The 14,127-nt window shown below is 37.8% G+C and overlaps 1 protein-coding gene across 2 annotated transcripts in view; it reads left to right on the top strand.

Moving 5' to 3' along the window:
• ENOX2 (ecto-NOX disulfide-thiol exchanger 2) overlaps positions 1 to 14,127 on the top strand; it is a 263,903-nt gene that overhangs the window by 239,722 nt on the left and 10,054 nt on the right. For both annotated transcript variants that reach the window (XM_049644289.1, XM_049644290.1), the window contains 3 exons: positions 367 to 481; positions 11,618 to 11,799; positions 13,910 to 14,017. In XM_049644289.1, the coding sequence (XP_049500246.1) occupies positions 367 to 481; positions 11,618 to 11,799; positions 13,910 to 14,017 (405 nt within the window). The remainder of the gene's footprint in view (positions 1 to 366; positions 482 to 11,617; positions 11,800 to 13,909; positions 14,018 to 14,127) is intronic.

Here is a 14,127-nt window from a genome sequence, read left to right as displayed (position 1 = left end):
AAGGAGCAAAATCAAGGGATTTGACATGGGAAGGTGAAAATGGCAGAACCCTAGAAGGAAAGTTCAGAAATCCATGTAAGAGGTGAGAGGTCTTTTATTACCAACAGTACTTTCTAATATAGAATGGATATAAGAATCATCAATGGTCAGAGATCTGGATATAGTAAGAATGCCTTATGAAAGACATTTTCTGCTTTGTCTGTTGAGACAGTTTCAGGCCCAACATGCCCCTTTGCCCTTGCCTTAAGAGTACTCTAAAGTTTTGTCATATGTCAAAAAACCCAGCTTTATCTTTTCCTTAACTGTGTTCATTCCTTCAGCATTTTCAAAGCTTTCCTACCTAAAAGGCATAACTTTTAACCTTAGGAAATTCGCAACATACATAATGACGAGTTAATGGGAATCAGAAGAGAAGAAGAAATGGAGATGTCTGATGATGAAATAGAAGAAACAACAGAAACAAAAGAAACTGAGGAATCAGGTAAAAATAATTCTTCTTTCTTTCATTTAACTAACATCTACTTGCAGAGATATTTTTAAACTTTTAACACCCAGTAAGGTATGGGCACAAAACCATCAGTCTGGAGCCAGCAAGAAACAATTGGTAAAGCCATATAAGTACATAGTGCCTGAATATCAACCCTGTGGCTACAGGATCTTCTTATTTACTCCAATATTCCATCACAGTACCTAATTGAAAGTGGACTTTTTTTTTTCTTGGGAGTGCTGACATTTAGGCAGCATTGTTCTATATTTGATTTGGATTTATTAATAATATGTTCTACAGTAGGAATCATGAGAGCTTATACATAAATATATAAGTAGCCATTTACAAAAGTAGTTAGATCCCTATGTCACTTATACCTTACACCAAAATTAGTAACAGATGAATTTAAGATTCAAAAGTAAAAAAAAAAAAAAAAAACAGAAACAAAAAAATACAAAAGAAAGTATGGAAAATGTAGGAGTTGGTTATATAATTGGGGATGAAGGTCTCCAAAGGTAGAAATCACAAAAGATACTTTTGATAAATTTATCTTCATATAAATTAAATATTTTTCGTTAAGGAATCACAAAGTTAAAAGAGACTGTACCAAGTAACAGGAAATATCTATTTTATATGATAGTTTACCTATCTGCTGCCTTTTATTGTAGTTACTGGTTACTGAGGGGTTTACTGGGAACCAAACAAGAGTCTACAGACAGATGTCTTGGTAAAAGCTTTTGCTCTTACTTAGTATACTCAGGACCTCAGTGTGCAGCCATAGTGTGGGTCCCCAGTAGAACTCACAACACAAACATATTGAACAATATGAGAATACACTACCCTTCAATTTCATAACAAATCTTATCGGGGGGGGGGGGGGCGGCGGGGATTACCAGATGTGAGATTAAAATCAAACCAGTGTTTTCAGGTAAGCCATTCCATACAATCTTAGGAGTCACTAAGGTACAGTGGACAAAGCATCAGACCTAAAGCTAGGGCAGCTGAGTTCTAGTCCAAACTGTTTTTCTTGACACAGGAAGGACTTCTGTCCCACTGAGCCTCGGGTTTTATAGTTGTAAGAAGTACATTATACAACCATCTAACAGGAATGTTGTGATGGCTAAATGAATTCATTCATTCACTTAATACCTATTGCATGCCAAGAACTGTGCTAGAGACATTGGCGATATTGTAGTAAACTGTCCCTACTGTGTGTGTGAGAGAGGCACACAGAAACAGAGAACCTATTGATTATAATGCAAATTGGAACTTCTTGGTTCCAGTACTTGCATATTGAAGTCAGCAGCTCTATAGCCACTTGAGTGGTCCTAGAATCTTCACTCCATCAAGAGAAACTCTTAAAGAAAGAAAACCACCAAGTCAGACTTTTAAAAAGGCATTTGTGGCTGTTACATCTGAATTTCCTCTACTTCTGCCACATGTTAGATCCCTAAACATATAACTCTCCATATATATTGAATAAATCCTTTAATCATTAGATAGCATTTTCAGAACAGTGACCTAATTACTATAAACACATACTATAAACTTATAGCTTAAAAAAACAAAAGAGTTTAATAATAATTGAGCTATTCAAATTATTTAAGTTCTTAGCCAAGATGTTTTATAGCTGACTAATCTTTGACTTATAGAATTGGTTCCATCTAAGTATCTGCAGTATTCTATAGTGTTAATCCAGTGTTACCCTGAAATGAATGTGATCATAATTGTGAGTATTTACTTGATAAATTGCTGAGTTTGAGGAGTTATTGGGAGAGGGAGTGTCTATGGGAGATTCAGATTAAATGCACTTACTAGTGTTATATAATTGCATTTTGCTTCTGTATCTCTTTTGAGTTAAAAGCTGTATTGGCTACTGCACAGAATCTTATTCGTTTAGAGACTGAAAACTCCCTGACAGATCATCTTATAGCTATTTTCTTTCCTGTTCCACATGCCAGGATGCTGCTTTGTCAAATAAAGCTATCTACAATAGACTTAATGGAGCTTACCAAATAGCTTTTCTCCCAGAAGGTTTCAATTCATTTTAATTCAAGGACTTTTGTGCATTTTTCTTCCCCTCGATCGTATCTGATTTTGTTATCTTGCTTCTGTAGTAGTCAGCTGCAGAAATCCTGCTCAGTGTGAGCCAGTAAGTGGGTCCTCAGTTTTTATCTAAATCAGCTACATGTTTTAGTTATCACTTGGTTCCAATTAAAGGCTTAAGCACCAGATCTCAGAGTTCCTATTTCTCTCTCCATGCTACCAAACTTGAATTCCAGGCGCCTATAGCATACTGTGGTTAAATTTTACTTCCCAAAGAAAGTAAGAGTCAAAGCTGGCCTAGCAGTCTCAGTTACCTTTCCTTGGAGTGCCACAAATTTCTATTCTTCAAGAGAGTCTATATTACCTAGCTCACATTTATGATGCAGTACTAGAAATATTCTTGCCATGGAAGAAAGGACTGCTGTTCTCAAAGCAATGTGTTGAAGAGAGGTTATCACATCAAAGCAAATCATGATAGTGAGAAACTAAACTATTTCATTCTATTGATGGCCATGATGGAAAGTACACGTGGCCAGTAAACCTAAGAACAGCTGTTCCTTTTCAACATATCTATTGTCTGCCTTCTCTACTTGGACTAGTGGTTCTCAGAGTTGGTATATATAAGAATCATTGGGTTACCTTTAAAAAGTCTTATTTTTGCACTGCAGGGTTTGATTAACTAGGTCCATAATGGAGTTCAGGAATTTGCATTTTATCAGGCATCCTAAACAATTTAGATACTGGTGGTCCAGGGAGCACATTTGGAAAACATTGACTTAGATTCATTCTCTTGCATTGTCCTAGCTGAAGTTTTCACTATTCTGGGTATCCAATCTTCTTTCCCTCCCCCCACTTCTCATTATTCCCTCTTTAAGAGTTTGATCTATCAATTAATTAACAAGCACTGCATCCTATAAGCTGATGGAAATAGAGGTACAATATATGTAAATTTACATAAAATATAAGAAATACCACTTGGTGCTAATCTGTAAGTACTGATTAGAATGCAACAAGGACAAGAGATATTAGTGTGGCCAGAGTAGTTGCAGTCAGTGAAAATTGATCAGGATCTTAAATGATGAACAGGTTTGGATGAGAGGAGGGAAAGTAAGAAAATATCTTGATGTGGAGGCAGGAGAGGATAAGGAACAGAACTCAAAGAGGGAAATAAGGATGATGGGTATAGGGGGATAAAATATTGAGTGGACAAGGTGGGTCCAGATTATGGGAACCATGAAGCCAAGGTTACATTTAGCATAATAGACAATATGGCACTATAAGCATATCTCAATCATGGTGCTAGTATGATAAAAGCAACATTATATATTTTATAATATAATATTTTATAATGATTATATATTTTGATATATATATATCATATCATATATATATATGATAGGAAATAATTTTGGATAAAGAGAGATCCGTCAGAGAGTTTTATAGGAATTTAGATATGAAATAGTGAAACCCAGGACTAGAGTGAAGGTAACAAGAACTGAGATTAAATGGTAGAAGAAAAGGATATAACAGAAAGTATGAGATTAAAGATGCTAGGAGTCACTTCAGAAGAATAACTAAAGTCTTTGACACAAGATTTGATATAGATGGGGAAGAAAAAGCAGGAACCTGAGATGAGGTGATGTTTTCTAGTCTGGGAGACAAGAGAGTCAGTGGTTGTATTAGTTTGCTAGGGCTACTGCAACAAAGTACCACACATTGGGTTTTATTGCCTCACAGTTCTGGAGGCCAGAAGTCTGAGATTAAGGTGTCATCCGGGTGGGTTCCTCTTGAGGGCTGGAAGGAGAATCTGTACCATGTCTCTCCTAGCTTCTTTTTTTAAGATTTTTTTAATGTTTATTTATTTTTGAAGGAGAGAGAGAGACAGAGTGTGAGCAGGGGTGGGGCAAAGCGAGAGGGAGACACAGAATCCGAAGCAGGCTCCAGGCTCTGAGCTTTCAGCACAGAGCCCGATGCGGGGCTCCAACCCACAAACCGTGAGATCATGACCTGAGCCGAAGTTGGACTCTCAACCAACTGAGCCACCCAGGAGCCCCAATGCCTCTCATAGCTTATGATGGTTTGTTGGCAATCTTTGACGTTCCTTGGCTTGTAGATGCATCACCACAATCTCTGCTTTCATGTTTACATGACATTCTCCCTCTTTACATGTCTCTGTGTCCAAATTTCTCCTTTCTATAAGTACACTGGTCATATAAGTCCATAAGCCCACCAGAAGGACCTCATTTTAACTTGATTACCTCTGCAAAGATCCTATTTCCAAATAAGGTCACATTCTGAGGGCTTCAACATAAAGTTATTTGTGGCTGGGGGTGGGGGGAGGTGTAAATTAAACCCATAATAGTAGCACTGACAGAAATGTACTAGTGCATGGGACTGATTTATAGAATATGAGATCAGTTTCAGATAGTAGGTAATTATGAAATAGATATGAGATTTATATTAAAATCAGGGTTGAAGAAAGTGGAAGGAATAGAAGATGGTAGTACAGAGGTGTTGGCTGAAGCCTGGCGAATAGTAAAAGGCTAAATACAGAACTTTGATGGCCACCCCACAGTAAGGGAGAAGGAAAGAAAGAGGAGACTGCAGAGGAGTTAGAAAAAGAGCAGTCTAAGAGGCTGAAAGAAAACTAGAAAAACATTGGATTATAGAGCCCACAAGAAGAATGTATAGAAGTAGAAATAATCAGCATCATCAGATATTCTAAAGAAGGAAGGAATTGAGGACAGTGTTGAGCCAGAACTATTTTAGTAAAGTGATAGAGGTAGGGGCCAGAACATATGACATTGAGGAGAGAAAGTGGACAGAGTCCACAGGTCAAAGAGTTGGGTGCTGAGCAAAAATAAATGCAGGTATTGTAAATGGTAACTGGAATTGGTAACAAAGTTAAAGTTAAATTGTTGTTTGTTGTTCAATAGAAGGGAAGGAGGCCATGGAGAGAGTGAGGTTGAAGATGCTTGAGAATGAAAGAGTACTTGTGGATAATTATGGAAGTGGAATCCTGGAGAAGAACGGGGAGTGATCCAAATTCAGGTGGAGTTTTCTTCAGAGAGGGAAGAATCCTCTTCCTCTGAGATAAGCGAGGTGAAGCTAAAAGTATATATGCATCCCATGCTTCTCCATATAGCAAGAGATTGGTCAACTCTTGATTAGGGAAGTGATTTGGAAATGAGACCATGAAGAGACAGGAGCAGACCTGGAATAAATGCCCTGGGCAGGATGAAAGGAAGAAATCAGTGAGAGGTAAGAGACCCAGCAGCAAGGACCAACATGAGTCTGTATTGACCAGGACTGCTCAGCTACGCACCTTCCTATAAGAGTCCTCTGCAGCCCAGGGTAAGGTGCAGAGAAGGTTGAGTCAAGTGGCCATGAACTAGGAACTGGCATGGTAAGACTGGCCAAAGGTTTTCAGGAGGGTGAAGGAATACAGGGTACCAAGGAGTTTGCAGTAGAATCTGTTTAGCCAGAAAATAGTTAATGGACTGGGTGAAGTAGGCCACTTCAAGAGATTAAAGGTCCTAGCAAGGAACGAGAGCAGTCTGAGGGTGATGAGGGGCAGTGGGACAACTGACAGATGAAGATACTTGCTTTGAGAGGGGAATTTAGAGAGTTCAGAGAAGAAACAATGAAGTCTGTTTCTGGTGCATCCATACTGGCAGGAGCCTCATTGGAGTAATGACCTGCAGAGGTAAGGAAAGCAAACCTTTGGGAGGTCAGGAAACTCACTTCAAATTTTGCCTGAACTGGCCTGCAACTACTCATATGTCCCTCTCTTTCTCTCAAAATTTCCTTTTTGGCTTTTTTTCTTTGTGAATCACTCCAGCTCAAACTTTTTATATGAACCTTGAGAGGAATGTTGCACAGTTTACCTTCTATAATTTGGTAACATATGTTAAACATCTTCCTTCAATAATTTGGTAACATTTTGTAAGCATCTCTTGTAATGCTGCTTTGTGAGGGTGGCCAACCCCCTGAATTTACTTCCATTAAAATTGTTGTTTTCTTTGCACCACTGAAGAAACTTAGCCGTTAATTTTTTAATGGCACAAAATCCTTTCAGATCTTTTGTTATAGAAAAACATATCTGGGATTTTGCTCTCAATGGTTCCTCTAAAAAGAGTTCACAGCTGCCTTCGTACTTTCATATTGCCATAATGAACTCGCAGCCTTCAGGTCTGAGGAGCAATCCCCATAAAGAGAAATGGTTTTCCCATATAGGAAATAGTCAAAAAGGAACAGCTGAGAACTAATGATGGCAAGATATGAATAAATTCACTGTACTATGCTCTTTAGTATCAAGACTGATGGATTCACCTACTCAAACATATTATTAAAAGGTAATATTGAACTTTTCAATGCTCTGGCAATGTACAAAGAACTCCAACTTCAGAAATGTGCCCAATTAATATTAGGTCTGTGAAAGTAAAGACTTGGTGTCCTCATTAAAATGACAAAAACCCTCATTTCAGGGAGTGGGAAATACATTTCTTAAGTAAGGTGCCCTGGTGGCATTAAAGGAGATCACATTCTCTTTTGCTTAGTGACACGTCCAATCTGAGGAGATGATTATCTGTTCCCACTTGGCTGCAGGTATCTATCTCTGCTTATCAGCATGCCCTTTCCCCAGGGAGAGAAGCAGTCTTTCCTCCTCATTTGCTCAGAGGGAAAAGTTTCACTTTTAAACTGGAGACTATGCCTCTAACCATGCTCCTGGATCGCTGCCCTTTTCTGTTCCATGTTTCTCCACATGACTTGTAAGACATAGCATAATCAATGGCCTGCAGTACAAGAAGAAACAAAAGGGGGAAGATGAAATATCACTAGTATTGAGCCGCATGGCTTGCCAGAGGACAAACATGCAAACCAAAGCAGAAATAAATGTCTATCTGTAGCAGTCACTTGATTTACAGAGTAACCTCTGTGTTTTTCAGAACTCCAGCTCAAGATGCTATCCTTGGTACTGACCCAGCAAGCAAATCAAATATTTCTTGCCGTTTGGCACATAGCTAATGGCCCTTTTGCCATAGAGTTTCCTATATACAGTCATCTTCACTTTTAGCATCTTCTTTTGGTGTTGTGATTGTGAGGGGTGCTTCCTGCCCAATGACAAGTATCCCAGCTGCTGGAAGAGATGACAAGGATAGATAGTATTTAGAGTGCTGGGACTCCAACCCTCTGTGTAACGGCTTTCTCTTCAAAGACACAAAAGCTGTATGATTATGGTAAAAATTAAAATCAGTAATAAAACCAAATATACAACGAAGGTTTCATGCCACAAATTTTTGTGATTTCTTTTTAGAACTAAAATGCAGGGTTTAAAACTGCCATATCAGGATAATTACATGGCCATCCACAAAAAACAAATGTGTGCGCTGACATATAATAGGAAGTGTTGCCACTCTAATTTGGGCAGACAATCTGATCACACCAGCCTACATTGGAACCTGATTGTTTTAGGAAAACCCTAAGGTTGAAAGCATGGAATTAAACCCTGCAAACCGCCCCCCCCCCAAGCAAAAGCAGCCTCCTTTTAGGAATAGGGGGTGTTTTCACACTCAGAATGTGGGTTTCTTCTCTATATTTCATCTTTGTAAAGCACAGCTTGTTTCCATTTATAATGTACAGCATGAATCTGGTCTTTGAAATCCCTTTAGAAAACTCTTCTTCCACCACTTATAGCTAATCTTGAAGATTTGATATCTATGACTTTCTTTTACTTTCTTCGACCCAAAATCCCTCCCCATAAGTAGCTGAAAAAAATCACACCTTTGACAAGTTTCCTTTTAACATTCTTATATATTTAATGTACAGGTTTCTAATTTGATCCATTTTGATGTCTCTTTTCTGGGGTTTATCCTGTGTTAGGAATCAAAACTGGAATAAACTACAAATGTTTCTATTAATTTGGACTGTAAACCATAGAGATTAGTGGAATCTCATTTTTTACCATTATCATAACCTGATACAGAGAAGGTACTCAGTGTTGGCAAATGAATGAAAATCCTTTGATTAAATATTTTGAAATAGCTTTTGTGATTTTTGACCTTGAAAAATGTGCCATACTCATAAATAAAGCTAACCAAGGTTTCCTCGTGTGTTTTAGGTTTTTTTTAATTAATACATTAATTTTTAATATTTAGAGCAGTCTTAGATTTACAACAATATTGAACAAGAAGTAAAGAGTTTCCAAACACCCTGTCTCCACCTCCACACACATACAGCTGCTCCCACTATTGACATCCCGCACCACAGGAGTACATTGGTTACAATCACTGAATACATGGTTATCATTCAAAGTTCCTAGTTAGCATTAGGGTTCACTCTTGGTGTTATACATTCTATGGTTTGGAAAATGTTTAAAATGTATGTATCCACAATTATAGTATCATAAAGAATAGTTTCACTGCTTTAAAAATCCTCTATTTTCAGCCTATTCATCTTTTCCTACCCCCTCAACCCCTGGCAACCAGGTTAGGGTTGGGTTTTTTTTTAATCTTTTTACTGATTCCATCATTTTGCCTTTGCCAGAATGTCATAAGTTATATAGCCTTTTAAATAAGCTTCTTTCACTTAGTAATAAGCATTTACATTTCCTCCAGGTCTTTTCATCGCTTGATCACTCATTTCTTTTTAGCACTAATATTCCATTTCTGGATGTACCACAGTTTGTTTATGCATTAATCTACTAAAGAACATTGCAGTTGTTTCCAAGTCTGAGCAATTAGAAAACTTCCAGAATAAATCTGCTATAAAATCCTTGTGCATATTTTTGGGAGGACATAGGTTTTTAGTTCACTTGAGTAAATACAAAGGACCACAGTTGCTAGATTGTATGCTAAGAATATGTTTAGTTTTATAAGAAATTGCCAAAGTATCTTCCAACGTGCCTGAATGAAACACCAGCAATGAAAGCAACCAGCAGTGAAAGAGAAGGGTTTTTTTTGTTTGTTTTATTTCTTTTTTTAGAATACATTATTTACTTAAATTCAAATTAGTTAACATACAGTGTAGTATTGGTTTCAGGAGTAGAACCCGATATTCATCACTTATATACAGCACCCAGTGCTCATCCCAACAAGTGACCTCCTTGAAAGAGAGTTTTTGTTTGCTCCACATCCTGGCCAGCACTTGGTGTTGTCATTGTTTTGGGTTTTCACAATTCTAATAGGTGTGTAGTGGTATCTCATTGTTATTTTAATTTGTAATTCCCTAATGATGTATGACATATGACATATGATGATGCTTACTTGCCACTAATATGTCTTTGGTGAGGTGTCTTTTCAGGTCTAATTTCTTGGCATTTACCCTGTATGATGTTCTCTGAACTTCCTGGTAATAATTTGAGGAATTTTTCAGCCATTAATGCTTCACATATTGCTTCTATTCCTTTCTTTCCTTCATTTCTAATATTCTCATTATGTGTATCTTTTGTGATTGTCCCATAGTTCATGGGTTTTTTTTTCCAGGATTTTTTCTCTTTGCTTCTAAGTTTGGGCAGTTCCTATTGTCATATCCTCAAGCTCAGAGATTCTTTGGCCAGGCATGTCCCGTCTTTTAATAATTAATATTACTTTTTTTCATTTCCGTTACAGTATTTTTTTATCTCTAGCATTTCTATTTGATTCTTTCTTAGAATTTCCATCTCTCCATTGACATTATCCATCTGTTCTTGCATGTTATCTACTTTTCCCATTAAAGCCCTTAGCATACTAATCATAGTTGTTTTATATTCCTGATGTGATAATTCCAACATGCATGCTATATCTGACTCTTGTTCTGATCCATGTTCAGTCTCTTCAAAGTGTGTTTTTGTACCTTTTAGTATGCCTTGTAATTTTTTGTTGAAATCTGACAGGATGTACTGGGTGAAAAAAAAAAAACTCTAGTAAATAGGACTTTAGCAGTGTGGCAGTAAGGTAATGGAAGCATTCTATAGTCCTGTGATTGGATCTCAGTCTTTTAGTGATCATATGCCTCTGGACTGTGAACTTCACAAATGTTTATCAGTTCCCCCCTCACCAACCTTAGTTGTGGCAGGATGGCTAAAAGGGTGTATATTTGGGTATTTCCCTTCTCCAGGTCAGTTAGGCTCTGGTAATAGCACGTTAGGCTAGCAGGTTAGGCTATGGTAAAATAGTTTCTTCTGAAGGCAGGCCTTGTTAAGAAGAACAGAATGCTCTGGTATATTTCAAAATGGTTTCTCCTTCCCCACCCCCAATGGAAGCACAAGGGGATTTTTCTCCAATAGTCATTGCAAGAACTTGGTTGTGCTCCTAGAGGTAAAACTCACTAAAGTATAGAGACCTCACTATGACTAGGTGCCTCTGGACTTTTCAAATCACAGACTTGTCCACACTGAGCCTCCAGCAATTAGCCAATTACAGTTTATGTTTTCTTGCTTGCCCCTGGTTCCTGTGGAACTTTCTGCTCATAGGTTTTCAGCTTGGTAAGTTGTGATTCTTTGTATTCACCTGTCTGTCCAGTTGCAGCCCTGTGACTTCACTTCTCTGATGGATCTAAGGAGAGTTGTTGATCTTTCAGCTTATTCAGCATTTACTTGTCATTAGGATGGAATGGTGACTTGTAAACTCCTTACACACCAGACCAGAGACCAGAAGTCTTGTGTCTTAATTTGTATATCTACCTTTCCTCGGGAGAACAGGCAAGGAAGGCTACATTTTTAAAAACAACTGCCACAAAAATTACTGTGTGGACAGATGTCAGTTCAAGACAATTAGTCCTATACTCTGTTATGACAAAGCTCTTATCATTTGCTGCCTCCCAAATAAAAGTAACCAATGGTAGCTGGAAACATCATGATTGTATTTGGGGTGACGAGTAGGAAACATGACAATGACTTCAGTATGTTGGACTGCTGTGTTCATTTACAAAAATGGTGCTGTGGGCTTTTGTGTCCATCTCTTGCTGCCATGGGCAACTCAAACCTAAGTTGCTCAAGAGTCTTTTTATACACATCAACTAAAAAATACTAAGTTTTTATGGTACCGAGATGAACCCCAAAGGAATGTGGATATACGGATGTTTGACTTTATATTGATTGTTCAGCCTTAGTGTCACAGGCAGAAGCTTTGAAGGAAGAAAATGACAGCCTCCGTTGGCAGCTCGATGCCTATCGGAATGAGGTAGAACTGCTGAAGCAAGAGCAGGGCAAAGCCCACAGAGAAGACGACCCAAACAAGGAGCAGCAGCTGAAACTCCTGCAGCAAGCCCTGCAAGGAATGCAACAGGTAAAGGCCCTTGGTTTTCTGAGCTTTTCGGAAAGCCGGCGCCAGCTCCTCACCTGAATGAGGGTCCCTCACAAGCAAATAGGATAGCAAGTTTCTTCTTCTTCTTGACAGCCTGTTCTCTGTCATAGCTGAGGAAGGGATCATGGGTGGTGGTTAATGAAATATTCTGGCCAATACAGATGTAGCCGTGGGTCACCACTTTTCGAAGAATGAAGATTCAGTGAAAACACTTAACAATAAAACTACACTGAACATAATCTAATCTTTAAGCTTCAGAAGGTACTTGGGGATCTGGAAAGGGCCTCAGGGTCTTTATGAAGAACCTCACTTACTTAGATATGAAAAAGTGCTGGTGAATAAGTATTTACTTGATCCAGTGCTGGACAATACAGCCTTTTAGGAGAAATGGCAGGAATCCTACCCTTGTTTTGTCAGTATCAATGCTTTGGGCACATAACACCAATTTGCTTTTATTTTGCTTTGGTTTGTTTTCAGTCATTTATGTGAATGAGTTTACCTGCACATTATTACAAGTATAAAAAGTAAAGTAAATAGGTGCATCCAACTGTAATTGCATTCAAATACAACATTGTGTAATAGATGCTCAACATCTAGATGTTTTATGTAGCCATCACTACAGTGAGCCTACAATTAAAGAGATATCAACATCTGTTCTCATCATAATAAAGGAGTAGTATTTCTGAGTAAAGGTACTATCCTCTTCCATCTTGCCAGACTACCGACCATTTTCCTTACAATTTAAATGGAGCAATAATTTTTTTAATTGTATGCCTTGGAATTATCTAGGGCAAAGCTTATTGCTGGTTGGAAATCACAAATTGTGAACAAGGAGTCTCTTCTGGCACTAAGAGTCCCATGTTCCTATTACTTCTGCTACAACTGTCTTCCTGAGTGACAAGCAATATCACATTAATATTTCACCTTTTCTATTAGCAAAATGTGTGAAGTAATGCTTACCTTCCTTTTATTGTCACTATGGAATTTAATTAGGACATGTAAAATATATCAGAGATCTTTCCACAAAAAAATGAATCTCCTCAGCTAAACTTCAAAGAATTTTGACAATGTACATTGTACTGTGTCTTTTAGTTCTTCCAGCAGTCTTTTGCAAGCCTCTGAAAAGTAAAACTTTGGAAACATTTTTGTTGTTGTTTTTCCCTCTTACCTTGATTTCGAAACCATTCCACATAAGGACAGTTCTGCTACTTAAATACAATTTAAAGATGGTGAACTCTTTTTTTTTTCCATTTCATCACTTCAGAGGCCTCAGAGAAAATTAGGTCTCTACATCCTGACAAATTAATTTCACTCATTTTTATTACTTTTTATTGGAAAACAGCCTTGTAAACAAGATCAAAGTTCTCTCATCTTATCCCCAAAAGAAGTACAGTCTAACATAGTGGTTAAGATCATGGACTGTGAGGTGGTCCCAGCCTGGGTTTAAATCTTGACTCTGTCACTTACTATCTGAATGGCCTTAGGCAAAGCACTGAACTTCTGTAAATCTCAGGATTATATCATAGGGTTATTTGAGGTTCATATGAAGTCACACATATGAAACTCTTTCCACAATGTGACATATTTTAGATGCTAAATAAATAGTATTTTTGTCATCATTAGCAATGATAAATCCAGTTCCTTGCCTACTGATATGGAAACAAACATTTGTGAAATGTGGGTTCTTTACTACTTTCCTCACAGAAATTGAACTAAGCTTGGAAAATGGCTATTTGAAAGGATGCTTTCCAACATTAAGTTCTATGCAGCAATCAAGAAACTGTCCACATGGGATTAACTACATCGTATCCTTAGCCCTGGCTGGAATAGGAAAGTTAAGTGATTAGATCAATTAGTTTCTCAGACATTTTCTAAAATATGAACAAATCCAAAGGAAGGTCCCAAGAGCTAGATAAAATAACTTTAAGTAAAAAGTACCTTGATTTTCCCTTTGGTATCTAGATCTGCATGGAGAAATGATTGTGTGAGCTGGGAGGAAGTGAGGCAGGCCATCCTACTATCTAACTTCACCCAGGATTTTTAAATGAAGTGTGGCTTCTGAAGACTTGATTGTTTTTGGTTTTTCTTGTAGCATCTACTCAAAGTCCAAGAGGAGTACAAAAGAAAAGAAGCTGAACTTGAAAAAGTCAAAGATGACAAGCTACAGGTGGAAAAAATGTTGGAAAACCTTAAAGAAAAGGTATATCAGTTCTATGTGAACCTGTTCCCTTACCCTTTCCCCCCCTTTTCAGTGACAATGAAAATGCCCTGGAAGTTACTGCAGTAGGAATCAATGTGGAATGCTTGGCT

This window comes from Panthera uncia, chromosome X (genome assembly GCF_023721935.1).
Source record: "Panthera uncia isolate 11264 chromosome X, Puncia_PCG_1.0, whole genome shotgun sequence".
In the NCBI taxonomy this organism is placed as follows: domain Eukaryota; kingdom Metazoa; phylum Chordata; class Mammalia; order Carnivora; family Felidae; genus Panthera; species Panthera uncia.
The sequence above is the reverse complement of the archived record's forward strand: the minus strand, read 5'-3'. Positions and strand labels throughout refer to the sequence as shown.